The 21,016-nt window shown below is 38.3% G+C and overlaps 1 protein-coding gene across 3 annotated transcripts in view; it reads right to left on the bottom strand.

The window, feature by feature from the left end:
* Window positions 1-21,016, bottom strand: part of VPS41 (VPS41 subunit of HOPS complex) — a 110,151-nt gene that overhangs the window by 57,742 nt on the left and 31,393 nt on the right. For all 3 annotated transcript variants that reach the window (XM_039715131.1, XM_039715132.1, XM_039715133.1), the window contains exon 5: window positions 5,452-5,526. In XM_039715131.1, the coding sequence (XP_039571065.1) occupies window positions 5,452-5,526 (75 nt within the window). The remainder of the gene's footprint in view (window positions 1-5,451; window positions 5,527-21,016) is intronic.

Genomic DNA, 21,016 nt, shown 5'->3' on the forward strand with positions numbered 1-21,016 from the left:
TAAATAGCAGAAGGCTTAAAAGAACTTAGAAGAACGGAGTGACAAATTAATATGGCTTGGTCTTCTACAGTGATATATCTCTAATAGTTTCAAGCAATATGGAAGTACTTTTATGAATATTTTTCCTCCTTTTTTTTGTTACAATCACAGCAAAAACAATAAGCTCCTTTTGCTTTAGGCTGATGAAATCTGTTTAACAGATAGCAACCTAACTATGGTAAGAGTAATAGAATGACATTCAAGAGAAAATAAACTTAGAATTCTTCCTTTCTGAGAAAGAATGGTAGGATTTTATTTGCCTCCAAGCAATACAGGGTTTACATAAGAAAAGAAACTTGTGACAATAAAGGAAAACCAGCCTGAAATCCAAGCTCCATATATTTCTAGGCATTCTCTTCTCCTTCCCAGCGTATACAGTGCTATTTTGTTTTATTCCATAATCACAGGAAATTTCTTTCTCTGAAGACTCCTCCCTTCTCATTTATACCAAAGTATCAGTACATTTAAGAGTCAGCAGAGGAGTTGCAACTATAGGCAATCATATCTATCAGAATCAATCCATCTGAAGAAGCGTCAACACTGAATTTAAAAAAAAGTTTCTACAGTCAAGAGAATTAACAGATTTTTAAAATGTTTCCTTGCCTTTAGTTCAGAACAGGTACAGAGATATCAAGTGTTAATGAAATATTATTAGATTATATGACTACAGAATAAGGTACCTCCAGATTATTTTAAGTACAGCCCTCTTTTCGACTCATGTCTCCCATTCAATAAACAATATTCCCTTTCCTTACTGTAACATGAGACAGTTGACCGCCTAGCTCCTGCAGAATTTAGGAGTAAAATAGGGCTGAAAGCTTATGGTCAGGAATTAGTAACTGATTTACTAACTATGTTTTTCAGAAAGAATAATAAATGGTTTGCTTTTTCATTATGTTTTTAAGAGGTTTCCATCCACTGTCAGAAGTTGTTGAAACAAACTCATCCAAGGAGGGATGAACAGCACTGGAGAAAGGGAGAAAAAAAGAGCATCCCATGGAATGATCAGCAAGGAAATGTATCTGACAGCAAATCTACTTAAGAATGCTCTCAGATAGGCTCTCATTATTTTCCAGAAAATTTTCTGGAAAAGGTAATCCCTTCAGTAACTCTGCTCTACATGTTCAGCATTGGACTCAAAAGTTCTAAAAGATCTTTTAACCTTATTTCCTTCTTCCCATCATGATTCCTTCAGGGGGAAAAAATAAAAAGGTAAGAGTAACAAGAAAATATAAATCCCTTTAGAGAAAGACCTAAAGAATAAAGTCAGTAAATATCAGTAACGGGCCACAAAAATTGAGGCTTAATTGCTCTAAAAAGATCAATTCAGAGCCCAAGAACACCCACAATTCCTGCAGACAGTCAAGAAGACAAAGTAAAAATATTAAATTTAATGGAAACTACAAGAGAAACTAAGCCATCTACAAGGAACTAGGACATCCTTAGAGTGGCTCAAAGTTCAGCAGTCTCAGTGAAGTTAAAAACATCTCCAACCACCTCATTTTCCTTTCAAGCTTGTCTCCTGGATACATCTCCTAAGCATTATCAGCTCAGTCCATTACTCATTAGCGAATATACTGCCTCTAACAACACTTTAAAAATACTTCTGCATGCACTGTGTAGGGCTGAGCTACTGCTCCAATGGATTAGAAAAATCAATATTTGGAGACTGTGAGATGTATCACAAAGCTGTGATTATGTAAGCCAGCCAAAGTGCTGTATTTGAATTGGATCTGGCTGTAAGCCTAGAAAACCTTTGGGCTGATGTCTAGAGGATTTTGCTTTCTGGGTTTTTGTTTTCATCAGCTGGCACATCATATTCAGTATAATAGCCTACACAAAGTAAGAAAGAGAGGAAAGACAACATAAGACAGAAAAAAGAAAGAAGAAAATAAAAGAAAATACACAGCTAAAACGTAACACTGCAAATTCCGTGAAAGCAGAATCCTCAAAAATTACAAAACAGCCCTCTTAAATTAAAAGTAAGCAATCAAAATTAGCAACAGTGCCTTCAACGTTTTCCTAATATATCACTGAATATTTCTTTTGGAGTATTACAATAACATGGAGTGAGCTAAGAGGAAAAAACAATTCCGCAAAAAATAGATGTTATCATGTTTACTCTAGGGACATCATCTAACAGTTTATTACTTCTTAATGTCTCATATTCTTCAGAAAAAAAGCGATTCTTTTGCTATTACAAACCTATATCGGATTTATCTATTTCTGCTTTCCATGCCCACTCTGTTCAGGACACTCTTAGGCATCTGGAAAAAGGATTTTACGATTTCACTACATTTTGTTAGTCCTGTCTGATTTTAAATATCCAGAACCCACCACTCCAGTGCATCCGGACTTAGCCGCTTCTTTGCTTCCACATATGGAAAAAGTAAGCAACCTTCAGTGACCAAAAGGCAGGAAAACAAGTAACATTTATTGAAAAATTATTAACGTAATACCAATGTAATTCATGGATATTCTTAACATCAATGTTGTTACAGGCATTAGAGATGACACTAAAACATGCAAGAACATGGGTTTTCAATATAATTTATATTTCTTAATATAAAAAAAGTTACAAGCCAGAATAAGAGTGCCAATTACACTCCTCTTATGTAATGACATGGAAGCATTAGCAAAATCAGGAGTCATATCCAGGTTTTTCAAGATAGCATACAATTAACTACACAAAAAACTAATCTATAAATCTCCAGAATTCTGAGGATGCCAGCCTGCTTCCTGTTGTATTTATTTGAGCACCAAAATTCTCTTATACCCTAACATTTCAACACCCAGCAGCTAGACTAGAGGGCTGGTGCTGGTTATGATTTCTGCTCCTTTCGATGCCAGTGGTGATCAGCTGCAGCTGACTTCATTAGAAAGCAAGGTTTTCAAAGAACCAAATGCATAGTACAGAAAAGCAGCAAGTGGCTCCCAAAGCATTTGTTGGACTTGCATGACATACATGCGACAGGTTTTGACATTGGGTGTGGACACTGACTGTCAATAAGAGGGTTTAGAAAATTGTACTGTGCTTCTGTGCTCTCCCCCCAGTCTGTACAGCTAGATCAAATCTAGTTTGAAAGACAGAAAACAAAAAAGTAGTAAAATACAATATGTAAATATAAAAGGCCAGCAGAACAGATACGAGGAGGAGAAGGTTCTCATCATAAGGCCTTCCTGCAAGAAAATAAATGGTTTCCATCTCTATCATATTGGATCCACTTTGATACGTGAAAATGCACTCTGCTTATAGCAAAAGAGAACATATCTTCATTAATTGGTAGAATATACTTGCAGCTAACTCAAAATTCCCAAGCCTCTTCATTACATCTGCTTTTTTGTTTAGAACTGATTTTAAAAAATCCTAAACTGTTTTACTGTACTGCTTCACTGTTTTTTCCCCCTTCCCCCTAGTTTTTTTTAAAAAGATTTCACCACTTTTACATACTTCATCAAGTTAATAAAAACTTTGTAACTACTTGTACAAGTACTTTAACTGCTTACAATATCAACATTCCCACTGCAATTAGGCAAGAGCTGTAAGGAATGAAAGTTATACTTTTTTTATTACCAGAATCTGTAAGTGCTACATTATCTGGCCAAGAATCTGCCATTTTCTTATACAGTAGCACAACCTAAAACTATTTTAATCAATTTTAGGGGTGGATTATTTCACAGACATGAGTCTTTCTGGATCATGTGGAAAATCTGACTTCTAAAATACCCAGATCTTTTAAATCTCCAGGTGAGTTTTTCACAAGTGTAGAATATGGTGAAGCATCAATGTCCTTGGACTCTATGAATGCAAATATACTGAATATTGTACCTGAGAGACTCCATCCTTATGGCTGTGGGACTGTATTTTAGACCGCCTTGTATAGTATGTAATGTCATACACTGGATCCACAACTGCTATTTCACTAAATGAAGACAGAGTCACCATTTAAAGCATCGAAGTCCTTTCAAATAGAACCACACCAGAGTAATGATTATGGGGGTTTCAGTATTTCTGAAATTAAATAAGTATATTTAATATTAGCTTAGTATACGAAAAAACGTGTATGGCTTCAGTCTCACCACAGCGTAGTGGATTACTGACAGTCATCCACAGTCACATCTGAGGAGCCCTTACAGTAAGTGCTTGCTCTCCAACACCATAGGAAAACCTAAACCAACAATGCTAGCTCAACATTTTTATTAGCTTGCACAATTACTGACCCTTGCCTTATCTTGCTTAGACAAATAGGATACTCTTGTGGTGTTTCAGACAGGATGTAAAATTCTATAACCAATTTGATAGGCACTAGTATCCTAATTACTGGGCCAAGACACTGACATCAAGATATATCTCAGAAATAAAAGGCCTGGATACACAAACTGGCTGCCTGCCTGTTGAGGGACAAAAAACTCTATTTGGAAAGAAAAAACCCAAATACATACAGCCTAAAGAGCTTGTTTCCTCATTTTTCCTATTGCAAATTCCAGCTGTATTTTAATTTAAAGAACTTCAACTGAATGCAACATTAGGATTACCAACACTCTTCCTCCCCCAAGTCTACTGTGTGAGAAATGTTCTCCTGAGAAGTAGGATGGATATTGAGAAATTATTTAAATTCCTTTTAATGCATTGCATTGGTATATGGACACTATATTAAAAAAGAAGTTTAAATACACTCTGTATTAGAATTTTATCATTGCAAACCAACATTAGAAAATACTGTCATCCACTGAAAAAACAAGAAGACATTCTTATAACCGGAAAATCAATCACCAAAACCACTAAACCTCACAGCTCAACATTCCAGAGAAGCACTGATAATTGCTACTTATACACTACACAAATGATATATGTCCTCAGCCAAGGAAGTAGGTTTTTAGGAAACAGTACATATATTGACTTTACATTTATTTAATGTGGCTGTTGTAAGACACTTTGCTCTTCTGATAAACTACAACTGTTTATCAAAAGATTCTGTAATTCAAGAGAAACATTCATAAAGTGTGTGAAAATGAAAACCACCAGCCCACAGAAATCATGTCCACAAAATCTAATTTTGTGGATTTATAGCAGAAGGGCATTAAACTACTGTCTTGCAGGAACAGCAGAGTAGTCACTGAAGTATAACTGGCACAGCAGTAATGATTAAGTTGACATGTCCTCCTGTCACAGCTGTTAATCAGCTTAATAGCAGTTACATTATTGACATTCTTGTAATTACTTTTCCTACAGCATATTTGTGCAAAATATATTTGATTTTGAGTATTCAAAGGTGAGTTCAGTTCTCAAAATGTATGGTCAAAGTAGTGGTGCTCAATGCAGGAATCAACTCCACAGGTTATCACAATTATCCTAGTATAATACTAGGACTACTTGCTGCCTCAACAAATAAATAAAGACATTTGTTGTACCTTCCCATCTTCTGAGCAAACACCCATATGTTCTCCACTTTCATCCAGGCTGATCTGATTTATCTTCACTGGGCTCTGGAGAAAGATAACAAGGAAAAAATACTTTTAAAGTTACATCACCAATGACATGCTTTAACATTCCTTGCACTTTGAAAGATTTACATGTTAACGACTGAGTAATGTTTAGTTGCCTGAATCAAAAAATCCTCACAGAACAGATATTTCTATGACAAAGCCAAAAGACAGCCTTCTTTCCAGCCTTCCGCCCAACTCCAAAATTTTGACTTTCCTTTTGCAGTTACCTGCCTCAGGGTAACTCCCCGAAGTGCCAGGAACTCCTATGAAGTGCCAGGCTTCCAGATCTTAAGTATCCATGCCTGTGCATCATGGCTATTAGTTTCTGCTATCAAAACTTCAGATAAAATATGGTGACCACACAGGCATCAGGGCAACTTGCAACTTTTCTAGTTTAGTCTGATGGCTTCGCTTGTAATTATTTGTTTTTTGAAATTCTTTCTCTTGCTTTCATTTTTGGCTCTAATACTGTTCTCAGAAGTGAGTATTAGAAGGTATTGAATTGCAACATAGGTTTACTTGTTCTTAAATAAATATGGAGAAAAGCCTGAAAACCATCCCGATTTAATAAATCTTCCCTTCACTATCCAAATATACTTTTGGTTCTAACCTACATGGTAAGACAGTATCTGCTACTGTTAACTTAAACAGCTACTCATACTTGAGGTATGGAGGACTTACTTATAACATCATTTGAATACCCTGATGCATATCCTCTTGCATACAAAAACCAATTCAATTATATTCAGGTACCAAGAAACTTCTTATGTACTGATCCTGATTTCACCCTCTGTAACAAACAGCTCATCATTTCAAGAATCACTGAAGGATCTTCACACAGGGAAGTCTCTCACACTTTTAAGAACCACTTTTCTTATTCTCATAAAATATTGAATGGATTGAACCACAACTTTGAATTGAATGGATTGAACCACAACTTAGACCACTCCTGTGGTTTTGAGCATGATAAAAGAAATCCATCATATGCTTGTGTAAAAATAAAGTGTCACCAGAAGAGCACTGGAGTTGTAGGATCACATTAAATGCTACACAACTGTGTATGAAGGTCCTTATATATGCTATGGCAGTTGGAATTGTATTAAGAGTACATAATAAGTAAACAAAAACACACTGTCCACATGGGCTTTTCTACAGCAGATAAACCGAGATGTTTTCACACCCTTTTCCCCCCAAAATCTTTCTCACACACAACAAATTCCAACTCAGAGAAAGGAAGCTTTCCTCTCATCCACTTTGAAAATAGCATATGCCCAAATCATATTTTCTAGAAGCCTTTTTATAATCAAGGTTGATTGAACAACTGAACACTGCACTGCCATAGTTGTCTGATGAGTTGGGAAAATTACACTGCCCTTTTGCTTTCCTGCTTTCTTGTGCGCAGAATATGTAATTCCTGGTCTCACCACGAAATGGCACCTGGAAATATTGCAATTGCTGCCTATCAAAAAGTGGTCTTTCCGCGGTGTGTTGCAAAGAAGTTCACTGGGAATTTAAACCAATTTTCCTTGACTTATGTGCTCCAGAAGTATTTTTGTTTGCCACTGGTTATGCTGAGTTGCTACATTTCAAGATCAGACACCCGTGCGTAACAGCAGTGCAGGCAGCTGGTGCACATTCCACAGCTGTGTTCCTCCTGTCACATTTAGGGGATATCAGCAGAGGAGTACAGCTCAAGCCCATCAACCTCATAGTGTGGCAACATCCTTGTAAAAGCTCTGTTCTCAGATATTACACACAGAAGTGGCTAATTCCAAGACTGGAGGATGCTGAGTAAGGCAAGATGTATCAGCTGTCAGTCTGACTTTCTAGAATCTTCATAAACAGCGTAAATTTTCATAAACTTTTATTCCTGCCTTGCCTTGAAAGATGCCTTTCTAAATCTGTGTTTTGATCATCAAGGTGCAAGAGAAGATTGCCTCTCTCTAGGGGTGGGCATGGGGAAAAAGCTAGCATGTCTGCATCATTCCTTCTACAATCAGGAATACCTCTGGCCTTCTGAAAGCACAAGCATAAAAAACCGAAGTGGCATAGGATTTTTTTGGTCTGGGCTGCATCTAAGTTGCCATTGCCACAACTTTCTCACTAAGTTTCTTCTCTTCATTTGTTATTTTGCAATTGCAAAGACAAAACATCTGTCTTCAGTACTCTTGGCACAGGGTCATACACTAAGGTACAGTGTTCAACTGGTCATGTTCTTCTCATTACTCCAGCACCTACACCCACCATCAGGCTGACATCACAGCAACAGCAGATCTGGCAGCACTCCAGTGCGATGGGCCTTGTTGGAGATACTACTGCAACAAAAAACCAAGACAAAATGACACACACCAAGACACACCAGAGGAGATGATGGCTCATCCTACAGTCCACATTATTCCTATTTTCCTGTCAAATGGCTTTGATAAAGTTTGATTCTGAAAAAATAAAGTGTAGAAAATAGGCAAAGTGGACTACATAAGCTATCTTTACATAAACGTTGAAAACGAGGATGATGGAATTTATCTGTTGTGATGTGGTTTGAAAGCCATATGTGGCAATACTTTGGAAATTAAATGTGTGATTGTACTCAGGTAACCAACAAGTGCTCAGCAAGGCAAAGCCTCTCCTGCAGGATACTAAGGATAACAGGAAGGGCTTCTACAGGTATGTGGCAAGCAAAAGAAAGACTAGGGATACAAAAGATGTGGGAAGAAAATAGGAGACCTGGCTACCCTGGATGAAGAGGAGGCTGGGGTTCTCAGTGACTTCTGTGCCCCTGTCTTCACTGGCAAGTGCTCCAGCCATGCCACCCTGGTCAAGAAAGGCAGAAGCAGGGACAGTGAGGATGAAGATCCTGAGCCCCCTGTAGGAGAGGATCAGGTTTGAGACCATCTAAGGAACCTGAATGTGCACAAGTCAATGGAACCCAACGAGGTTCATCTGTGGGTCCTGAGGGAGTTGGCAGATGGAAGTTGCTGAGCCACTATCCATCATTTTTGAAAAATTGTGTGAGGTGAAGTCCTTGATGACTGGAAAAAGGGAAATATGATCCTCATTTTTAAAAAGGGAAAAGTGGAAGATATGGGGAACTACTGACCAGTCAGTTTCAGCTCTGTGCGAGGCAAGGTCACACAGCAGATTCTGCAGGAAACCATGCTAAGTTACCTGGCCAACAAAGTCATGACTGGTAAAAGCTAAAATGGTTTTACAAGGAGAAAATCATGCCTAACAAATTTGGTGACCTTCTATGACAGGGCTACAGTGTTAGTGGACAGGGGCAGAGCAACTGATATTGTCTACCTGGACTAAATGCAGTGTTTCATACTCCTGCATGACATTCTTGTCTCCAGATTGGAGAGAGGGATTTGATGGATGGACCACTCAGTGGATATTGAACTGGCTGGAGGCCACACACACAGAGTTTGGGTTAATGGCTCATTGTCCACATGGAGACCAGTGATACTCTTCAACATCCTTGTTTGTGACAAGGACCAAGCGGGACCAAATGCACCCTCAGCAAGTTCACTGATGACACCAGTCTGTGTGGTGCAGTTGACATGATGGAGGGAAGGGATAATGGCATCCAGAGGGACCTTGACAGATGGACTGAAGCAAACCTCATGAAGTTCAACAAAGCAAAGTGCAAGGTCCTACACTATTGGGACACACAAGACACATTATGGACTTTGGACCTGGTTAGCCTAAGAGATTTGATAACAAGATGCCTTGACAATAGCAAACAGAACTTTGAGGATTAAATCAAGACTGCAAGAAGATTACATCAGATGGACGTACTGATAAAAGAGAATTACATCAAACTCTGCAAGCAAGAGATGTAAAATGCAAGAGATATTGTAAAATGCATAAGTTTGTTTATGTGATGATTAACCCAATCCTGGTAGTGAAACATTACTATTCTTCCTAGAATAAGTATATAAGCAGTTATACTTCACAATAAATTTGGATTCTTTGACCATTTCACGGTGTTCCTGTCTCTCTTCATTGCCAACACTACACCATGGTCACTGCAATCCCAGACACACCAATGGGCTGGGCAGAGAAGTGATTGAGAGCAGCCCTGCTGAGAAAGACTCGTGGGTGACAGGTGATGAAAAACTTAACATGAGCCAGCTGTGTGTGCTCATAGCTCAGAAAGACAATCAAGTTCTGGGCTGCATCACAAGGAGCATGGCCAGGAGGTCAAAGGAGGTGATTCTGCCCCTCCACTTTGCTCATGTGAGATCCCAGCTGGAGTGCTGCATTCAGTTCTAGTGTCTCGAACATCAGGAGGACATGAAACTGTTGGAGCAAGTCCAGAGGAGGGTCATGAAGTTTGTAAGACGACTGAAGTACCTCCTTCATGAAGACAGGCTGAGAAAGCTGAGGCTGTTCAGCCTGGAGAAAAGAAAGTTGCATGGAGACCTCATGGCCAACTTTCAGTACCTGAAAGGGACCTACAAGAAAGTTTGGAGAGGGACCCTTCATCAAGAACTGCAATGATAAGACAAGAAGTAAAGAGTACAAATGAAAAAGGGGAAATTTAACTTAGATATTAGGAAGAAATTATATACTGTGAGTTGGGTGAGACACTGAACAGGTTGCCCAATCCTGATACTGTTCAAAGCTAGGCTGAATAAGGCCTTGAACAACTTTGTCTAGGGGGAGGTGTCCCTGCCCATGGCAGGGGAGATCAGGACTATGTAATCTTTGCATTCTAACCACTTAACATGCTGTGATTCTAGGATTCTAGAATGTTGTCAGTGGAAAAAAAGGGTGACTCCAGAGTATTTGCAGTTTTCCCACATTCAAAATAGCACACAATATTTCCAGACTTGTTCTATTTCTACACAGAAATTCAATGATACAGTATTTCATAACAGCATATATATTATAAGTAGCAATTTGTTACAAGCCTTCTGCACACCCAACACCTCCATCAGTTGCTATTAACTTTTTCCTTCTCCTATTACTTTTTCCTTTTTGGCTGTACCACTCACAGATGACAATCAGGGAAAACAACTAAATTCAACTAAAAGAGACCTGCTCATTTACACAAACCTCCAGCTAAGTTCCGACAGGAAGTGACACACACAAGGAGAAGCAAACACAGAGTAAATTTTTTTCTGTACTCAAGTCAAACTAGCACATTGACTATTACCCTGTTCACTAACATTACAAGTCAGAACTTTCTGTGGAGCTCAGTAAATGACAACAGATCATGATAGTCCAGGCTGAATATTACATGCATTTTAAAATAAAGTTTCAGGAAGAACTCTAATACCAGACTCTTCTTGTTCAGAGTTAAATAACAGTCAAGCTTATGATTTCCAGAACTATGTTCCACTGGAAAGCTGTTTGAGAATCAAGATCTCAACCTATCCAGGAAATCAGAAAGAAAAGACCACAGATAAAATTGGTACATATATTATCTAAACCAAAGTGTTTCTTCCAGAATCAGCTCCAATTCTTCTTTTCATAACCGTAATTTGTTTAAATATACTTCTGTGCCAGTCAGCAAAGTTACTAACTATTTCAAATTTACTTTACTGTTTCAAATTTAATTGCATTAATTAAATTAAACTGCATCAAAATTAATGCATATAGTTGCATCCAACACCCTATGGATAATTTTGATATTTTAGAAAGGAGGAATGCAAATAATATTGTGGGTCACCCCCTCCCACCTTGCTTTTATTTTTCATTTTTTTTATTAAATGTTATAAACTCAGGCATAAAGTTACAACTGCCTTTCCCCTTGTTTTTCTTAAAAGCTTTGTCCAGCTAACCCACTGATGAGTTTATTTGTCTGACAAAAGAAAACAGGCTTTGGATTTTACAGTAAAGGAATAAATGCCCCTCCTGCATGATCTACCTTTACATGTTTACAAAAGATGAAGAATCACTCAAGGTTAGAGAAGACAAAAGTAGTCACTAACTCATCATAATTTGAAGGACTGATTATTTAATACAGTTGGAACCATGATACACACTGGGGTTTGGGAACCTGACTGTTGTCAAGGTATTTTAAATGTGTGTTGGAAAAAACCTGTAACATGTAAAACAATCTAAAATTTAGAACACATAAGAGAGGTGATCAAACTTAAATCTCATGTCATAAAACTAGAGGCACCTGCATATGAAATGTTGAAAAAACTACTATTTATTATTTTATTAGCGCTACATTGGACGATATTTTTTTACCTAATCAGGACCCCTAGCATTAGCCCCATCAAGTAAAAATACACAACTACTTTGTGATCAGAAGGATACTTCCAGTACTGTGTAAGTGATAATAATACACATTGAATTTCTCAAGCTACATAATTCAAATTTGGCAGTAAGTTGGAGCCTGTTGGTTAGAAATGGAAATACACTTAAATGATTTACCTGGGAACAGCTTCAGAATTTCATACACTTTTGAAGTACCAGCAAAGAAGGAAGAAATACCTTCAGCTGAATTTCCATTAGCTGCAGTTTTCTTTCTGATGGAGACATGTTTGGAATTCTGGACAACATAAGTAAGTTTGACTGTTCAAAATCAATAATGTCAAGCTGACACTACAGAACAAAAAAAAAATGTTACCTTAATGGATGAAGCAGGAGTTTAGGTAGCAGGAGAGAAAGCTAGCAGACACCTTGCACATAAAGATCTAAATGCAGACTTTTGCAAAATCCTAAATTTAAAGGAAAGGAAAAGCAAATATCTAGCAGCAAATGTACCTCATGTGATAATCAATTACCTAATGTAAAATGCTTGAAATAAATGCTCTTACTATGGATTAAGCCTGCTCTTCAATTAGGAGTAAATTCATGGCCACTCAGAAAGCTTCTTTTAATTGTGTTCTTTGTGGCAACTCCTTCTCCCCTGACACTCATCATCAACCCACCTTATACAATCAGTCCCCCAATGGTGAACCTGAGAAATCAATCTGCTAATGTATAATTTGTAAAGCTCCCCCGACTAACAAATGGATAATTGATTCTTTCACAAATGCTACATCCCAAAGGATTTGAAGTGGATGAACACGAAACATAAGACTGGATTTCACTTCAATTCTGTGAGAAATGCAATATTTACAAGCTAGGAATCTAAACATTTTAATAGTTGTCTGTGACTTCATGCCTTTTAGCCATGGTTTTCAGGCAAACCACATGCTTATTAGGAGTGTGAAAAGCAAAGCAGTGTTCAATCATACTTACAGCAAAGCTCATTTTACTTCAAGAGGTTCCCATCACTTCTACAACACCCTAAATCAGTGCTTTCATCCACTCTTTTCAAAGAACTTTAATGGATGAAGCAGGAGTTTAGGTAGCAGGAGAGAAAGCTAGCAGACACCTTGCACATAAAGATCTAAATGCAGACTTTTGCAAAATCCTAAATTTAAAGGAAAGGAAAATGTACCTCATTTTAGCAGCAAATGTACCTCATGTGATAATCAATTACCTAATGTAAAATGCTTGAAATAAATGCTCTTACTATGGATTAAGCCTGCTCTTCAATTAGGAGTAAATTCATGGCCACTCAGAAAGCTTCTTTTAATTGTGTTCTTTGTGGCAACTCCTTCTCCCCTGACACTCATCATCAACCCACCTTATACAATCAGTCCCCCAATGGTGAACCTGAGAAATCAATCTGCTAATGTATAATTTGTAAAGCTCCCCCGACTAACAAATGGATAATTGATTCTTTCACAAATGCTACATCCCAAAGGATTTGAAGTGGATGAACACGAAACATAAGACTGGATTTCACTTCAATTCTGTGAGAAATGCAATATTTACAAGCTAGGAATCTAAACATTTTAATAGTTGTCTGTGACTTCATGCCTTTTAGCCATGGTTTTCAGGCAAACCACATGCTTATTAGGAGTGTGAAAAGCAAAGCAGTGTTCAATCATACTTACAGCAAAGCTCATTTTACTTCAAGAGGTTCCCATCACTTCTACAACACCCTAAATCAGTGCTTTCATCCACTCTTTTCAAAGAACTTTCATGAACTTATCCTAAATTAATTTAAACATAATTATTTATCTGTGTGTGAGGAACCAATTTAGCTTTGATTTATCTCAACACTGATTGTCAGGGGCACATGGGGGAGAGGTTGCACACCTGACAACATGGGACTTCACCTCCTCCTATGGGACAGTCAGTAGGAGACACTGAACTCCCCAGAGAGGCTTCTCCAATCAGACAATGAAAGGTCTCCGCCAATGGACTGCCATGGAAGGTTGGACTGGGCCAACGGTCTCCTGCCAGCAGGCAGATGCTAGGAAGAGCCAGACAGCATAAAAAGTAACTGCACCACGAGCAGTGGAGGGCTTTGGAGACTGTTTTTTGCTTTGGGGAGCTTTTGGGTTTTACACTTTTTGTGTCTTTCTGGGGACTTGTCTTTTGGCTGGGGGCTTTTGAGACTTGCTTTTTACCATTGGCTTCAGCCTGCTGAGGGGCTCGCTGCTGCTCGCTGCTGCGCCCTTGCTGGTTTGCTCTCTCCCTCCTTTGCCCTGACCCCAGCCTGCCTTATGGCTCTTCTGCCCTCGCTGGCTCTTGCTCGCCCTCGCTCCTGTCCTGCCTCTCTGAGTCCCTCACCATCGCCCTGCCACTTCCCCCGCGCATCCTTGCCTGAGCTACTTGCGTTCAACCCGGCTGCTCCGATGGAGCCGCCCACTGCGATGCTCGCTCCCATCCTGTCCAGGGTCCTGACCCTCCGGCCGCAGCGCCTACTCCGCGCGCCTGGCGCCGTCGCTGCGGGAGCCGCGCCTGTGACGCCGCGCCTCTCCGAGAGCTGCGCAGGCTCCCTAAGAGCCGGCCCGCGCACCGCCCGCCGCCCGGACACAGGCGCTTCGCAGGAGGCAACGCCCTCTTTTCCTCTGTCTCCTCTCCCTCCCCTTTTCCCCACTCCTTTTCCATGTTCCTTCCTTCTTTTCTCTCTTTTCCAGCCCTCTTTCGTTTGGGCAACTCCTTGTTGTTGTTTTTTTTCCATTACGAATAAACAGTTCTCAGATACAATGTTTCCCTTGTTTGGCTTAATTTAGTTTCTGACCATCCATTTCTAAAATAACTTCTTGCAGTTTCCCTCAGAGGTACACGACACCGTGCATACACATACACATATATCCTGAAAGAAAAAAACCTAAGGGTCTTTTCTGCTACATGAATATCAGTCTGGACCTGCATAATGATTATCTAGCTGTTCTCCATACTATGGCAATTTGTATGTACACAGTTGCATTGTAATAAAAAAAACCAACCTGTCTCCTAAATGTGTCTAGTTTTCATTTATTCATGTTTCATCTGCATGCCATTCACATAAACAAGCAATGTACAGCAATATGATCAATCAAGCCATGGTTTTAAACGTTAGCCTACTGGAGTATGGACTACCATTATTATGTTTGTATTATTTCCACCATGGTGGAGGTATCCAAGTGTAAATACTGATTTGAAAACAGAAACCACCTCAGTTGCTGTCATAACTAAGCTAAGATCCTCACAAAACACAAACCTTGCTCTGTGTAGGATGAGGAACTTGCTTTGAAAAGCACCGCAAATCCTCAGGAACAGCTAAGCACAACTGTGTTACATGTTCTGTGTCCCATCTCTTTTGACTTCAAAACCCAGAGATCTCTTGTACTGAGGAACTGTCTTTAAAAAGAAACTGAATCCAAGCACTTTTCTTGCCCCAAATGCTGCAGTGTTATACTGACTCATGTATTTCGCATATTTGTAGAATTTCATTAATACAATATAGGCAAAAGCAACTCGAAACACAAATTCTGATCCTCTACCATGATCTACCCATAAAAAGAAGTGCACACATACAAAGCACAATAACACAAAGGTCTAAATTGAAAATACAGCTGTAGGAGTTAAAGAAAAAGATGTTCACCACTGCCTGCAACAAAGTAGCATACTCTATATTCACAACACCTCAAGTTTCATTTGCTGAAATTTACTAATATCCACATCAAAAGAGGTTTAGTTCAACAATATTAGCAGCAAAATTCTGGTAAGTGAGAACTCTTGCACTATTGCATTTCCTATAACATTCTTGAATCTGTCATTCTCCAAATGAAAAATGGGAGATTATGTTGGTTAGAAGAAAAGGGAGGGGGGAAGGTTCAGGGGAGTGACAAGGTCTGGGACACAGAACAATAACAACATTAACTTTTATCTTGTCTGCAGAAAGGCAGACCTTAGCTACAAAAAACAAAGATCTCAAGAGCTTATCTAAAACTAAAGGAATATGAGGACAAGAAGTCTCTCATATAGGCTAAGACAATGAGAAAGAACAAAAAGCCTACAGTGATTTCAATATTTGCCACATCAGTGAATCCCTTAACCTTGTTTGTCAACTGCAGGGACTAAGAAAAAAAAACCAAAACAAAAACATCCAAGGGGGAAAAAATATTAACAAGGGATCTCCCTAAATCTCTAGTAGTTACTAGATAATCAGAATGCTTGTTTAGGATTGATGAAGCTATTACCAAAACCAAATCTATACTGAAAGCCTAGACTACTTCCTAGCAGAATTGAACTTTTAGCTAATTCCTGAGAGATTCAAAGAAAAATCTCTTTTCTATTAAAACACTGCTGTGTAAGTAGATATCCTCCTGAGAACTCTGTGCCAAAGTAAGCAAACTACTCCCATTTCCTTCTCCCCCCAGGTCCCTTTTGCCATCCTCTGTATAACTGTAGGGCTCTTGAACAATGTTAGGTCCTAAGCCTTCCCCCACTTCTTTGTTGCTATCTGTGTATTAAAGCCATCTGAGAATATGAAGCAATATTCCCAACCACGCAGCCATGCAGAAGGCTGAAGTACAGGGGGAGGGCTGAAGAAAGTCTGCTGGTGATAGATATATCTTCCTTGGAAAACCCAACACCCCCTGGGGAGAAAGACTATTCCAGGCAATGTGGAGGTTCACCTCACCAATTTCTGTAACTGCTTTCTTTCAGAATAGTTTGCCAAACACAATGAACTTATGATAATTCATCTTTAAATATAAACTTTCAAGAGAGGCTACTGAATTATTGAAATGGGCTTTGAAGAACAGTCCCCAAAACATATCTAAAATGCTGAGGATGTAACTTAAGGGGCACTTTCACTCCTTGTTTCTAATGGAGTATCGTCACCACTGTCATTAATGTATTTAACAGAATTATGTAGAATTCCATCCTTCAAGTGGAAAGTATGAGATTTTACTCCATTTCTTGATAAGATGCATTTCAAACATGACTAATAAAAAAAGCCAAACAAGTCATGCAGTGAAAGCTCTTGTCAGGAGTGGTTTTCTTTTTAGAGATTATTTTATTGGTGCTTCCACCAAACAACTTTTGAAGAAGCAAAAGGGTTGTTGACTATTCTGCTCAGGGCTCATGCACTGTTGTGCCAACATCATTTCCAGGAAGGTTTTCTGAACAGCCATAATGCTCATCCCACTCTCTGACCTAACACAAGATAGAGAACATCACCCCATGAAGCCTGAAAACCCTGTTTCTCCACACATTCCCCACAGGGCCATTATTTTCTTCACAATTCTTTTTTTTTTTTTCCCCTGGAAGCCCCTGAAATGGAAAACTTCAGTAAGTACTTTTTCCAATTATTTTAGCTTGTCAGCCTCTCTGCTACAATGATCCAAACCCAGTGGCTACTGAAATCAGTGAAAAGATCTCCACTGATGGAATCAGAGAGATGCAGAAATATTATAAGGCGTAAGAGCCGTAATGAGAGATGCGGGACTCCAGGCAGCTCTTCCAAATACAGTTTATTACTGTCCAAGACACTACAGCAGTCCAGGCAACAGAGCCTGTGCCTACAGCTGTCAGCTGCAGCTGCAGGCAGGCCTGGAGACCCTTAGTTTACGTTACAAATGCATTATATACGTTTCTTTGCTGAGCATCTTAATACAGTAGAACCAATCTATACCTTAATTTTTATCTATAGCCTATCATAACTACTATAATTACCATATTCATGTTACTATTCTCCAATCACTAGAAGTTAGTACATTATAGTTTAAGCTAGAAGTTGTTTTTCAGTTTTCTTGCAGTGGAAAATTCTGAGACCTTTTTTCTACTTGCAACATCTGCTGACTTGTTTGCCTGTGCTGTCTTTCTGCTTGGTAAAAACATCTTCTTGTTTGAGGTGGGTTTATCCTTTGTTCTAAGTCATAAAAACCCCCTTCTAACTAACATACCCTTTGTCTCCTTGGTTATCCAGTAAGACTGGCTCAGCAATTCTTTTCTTCTATATCAAAACTTGCTTCCATCTCTATTCCTTCCTTAGCCTCTACATTCAAAAATCTTTCTGCTAAGCATACACATATCTGTGAGACTTCCTTGTCAAACTTTCATCCTTCCCAACAATAAGGAAATTAATTCCCTTTCCTGGCTGAAAACAACGTAAGTAGTCATATTCCTGGCATAGTTAAATATTACACCTACAGTGTCATTTTCCATGTAAACTTTCAGTTATCAACACTGATACAGACTGGCATAAGTCAGAGCTACATGCAATAATAAACACATTTTCTGATTACTGAAAGCATTGTATTCTCTCTGCACACCAACTCAGGAACTTTCTTTATTTGCAATTATAAACATCTGGCAAAGTCTCACAAGTCCACCAGAGATATTCAGTCAATGTTGGGTGTCTGATTCTTGTCAGGATCCTAAAAACATACGCAAACCAAAAAGATGGAAGGAGATAGAGAGTACTCATACAAGTAGAAACTGTGTATTATGAAGTGCACTGTAATTTACTGTAAACAGTATATCGCATGCCATATCCTCATTGTGACATACGAGAAGGAAGGCTAAATATGAAGATTAATTGATCCTGTGCAAGTTCCTCAATACATTTACATACAAAGAGGCTTTATTTCAATACCAGTGAAGTGTACATTTGATTGCATATCATAAACTTTATTTAAAGTAGATAAAAAAAGCAAACAGATTCATTCACTCCATCTTTACACTGTTCACATTTCAAATCTCCTATCCATAAAACTGCCGAGACCTTCAACAACTAGACTTCAATTAGCAGCCAGTTTAGGATTACAGCGGTGAACCTACCAACAACAACATACCAACTTCTTATATTGTTATTTCTCTGTGCTAGAGGACACTGAGGGAATCTAACTTCTTCAACAGCATCACAGTGGAGATGGCCACTTGACAGTAGATACTTTTATCAGCAGCCATTCTGAGGGTATTAAGACGTGACATTCGTAAAAACTGGACTCTACGTGTTTAATATTCCATCACAAGTGCAATAAAGTACTATGCACACTGGTATGTCTTTTAAAACAAATAAGTCTCAACCTTCAGAAAGGAATCTTTATTAGAATTTTTAAATTCATTATCAATAACATCTTCCCCATAGAAAAAAAACAACTTGGTTTTGCCTTCATGTTTTGCTCATCATATTATGCCCCTGTTATGTCATTATCTATTTTTAACAGTGCTGTATTTTTATTGTTAATGGAAACAATGGGCTGTAGATCTATCATTAATGTCAACTTGTATAAAAAACATTGTCCTCCAGAATTCAGTCTTTCTAACCAGGAAAACATTTTCTAATGTAAATAATATTTTATTAATGCCTGAACTCTTAATAATTCTGACAGGCAAACTACTATTATTCTATATATGCACATAAGTGCCTGCATTCCCCATGGACAAAAATGCCATCCAGGTATAATACCCCATTTGAAAGGAAAACAGCCCTAGGAATCAGCAATACACTAGCTTCTTACAATCAAACCTCTCCAAATCCTTCCAATGCTTTTAGGTGTTGTTAGGTTTTAGAACAAGGTGTTGTTTTAGGTGTTGTTAGGTTTTAGAAAATGCACATCTGAGTTACCAGTCTTTTGTGAAAACATTTAATTAATTCTACCTGAAACTAGCTGTTTCATTGGTGCCAATAAAACTCTAGAACAATTTGGCACAGTGGTCCTGAGATGTGATACACATTCAAACAGCAAATATTACTACACATGGATGGTGAAAGAGTTAAAAAAGGAAAAAACCCAACTGTTTTGATGGTTTTGATGTATCTTAATAACATCACAAATAATTTTGTTCCAAGCTGTTTAAAAGTGACATATGTAAATTCACTTAGCAGAATTACAGTAAGGTCCTCTGTTTGATCCTCCATAGAAATAAGAGGCAACAAGGTCTGGTGAAAAAAAAACAAAACCAAATTGGAAACTTTGCCCTTTCATCGATCAACAATGCTGTATTAAATACTACAGTACTAATTCCCTTAATGCCCTTCATGTTTAGCATTCTCCCCTTTTAAAATATCTTCACCCTAGATTATGCAATGCTTCAGAATTTTCTTGAAAAAACATGCAGAATACAATAGCACTCTACCAAGTCAAGAGAAAGTGAATTCCTATTTCCTATTTCCTATGTCTAGATGCTTGTGACAGAACAGTATGCAATCACAGCCCTTTACCTCATTAAAAGCTGACATAACAGGTTTCTACTGAAACCTGTGATGCTAAAAAGGGCTGCAAAGATACCTTAAATGTAATACATTTAGAGCTGGTCATGAAATGCAGCTGACAAACAACAGGATACCCAGTCTGAGGTAAAGTGATTGATACTGGAGAACAAAAAAAGAGACTTCATCCAATGCTTCTATGTTAAAAAAAGGAGGAAAACAATATGCATTTGAAGGGTAATGAAGTTGTAGAAGGACCATTTGGTCTAAAGATGGGGCTGTAATCCTTCTCAAAAAAGGGACATGCACAACATAGTTGCTAGTCAAGAGTTCAAAAGAGATGGCAGAAACAACTGCTACTCCAGAATCAGCTGATAAAGTACATGGGCTTTATACTTCAACTGAAATTAATTAGATCGACAACCTACATGCTACCGTTTGCTGCAGTACAAGTACACATCTGACTTGCATGAGTTAACAACATTCAAGAAATAAATGACTGTACCATTCAAGACTTTCTGTAGCTGAACTCATACCTCCAGCTAAACTTTTTACATTATTCTGCGCTAAGCTATGTTTATTGAAAAGACAAGCTTGAAAGAGTAATTGAATGAAATAGTGACACTTGCCTCAGTTTTGAGCTATAAAAATTAATTGTAAGTGATTTTAAAATTGTTTAGAACTCCCATCTTTCATCCATATTCCAAGCAACATTTCTATTAATAACAAATACCTTCCATATTCCTTTGATCTTTTTGGTTAACTAAAAATTTAAGCAATACTCCTTTCAAATGAAAGTCAGAAATAATGGTACAAAGATGATGTGCAAAACATGTACAAGAGGTAGGTAGGTAGTTTTTTTTCTTATTTAATTTTTGTCAAACAAGAAACTTTTCTAGATCTATGGAATAATGGTCATGACACCACAATTTCTGCCAGTCTACGCAAGATACCACAGGTACACCACGTTTCCTGCCAAAGATGGATCTGAATCTTCAATAGCTCCACAATTCCCACTGGAAACAGTTCATGTCACAAGCAACC

The sequence above is a fragment of the Passer montanus genome, unplaced genomic scaffold (genome assembly GCF_014805655.1).
Source record: "Passer montanus isolate IOZ18808 unplaced genomic scaffold, ASM1480565v1 scaffold32, whole genome shotgun sequence".
In the NCBI taxonomy this organism is placed as follows: Eukaryota; Metazoa; Chordata; class Aves; order Passeriformes; family Passeridae; genus Passer; species Passer montanus.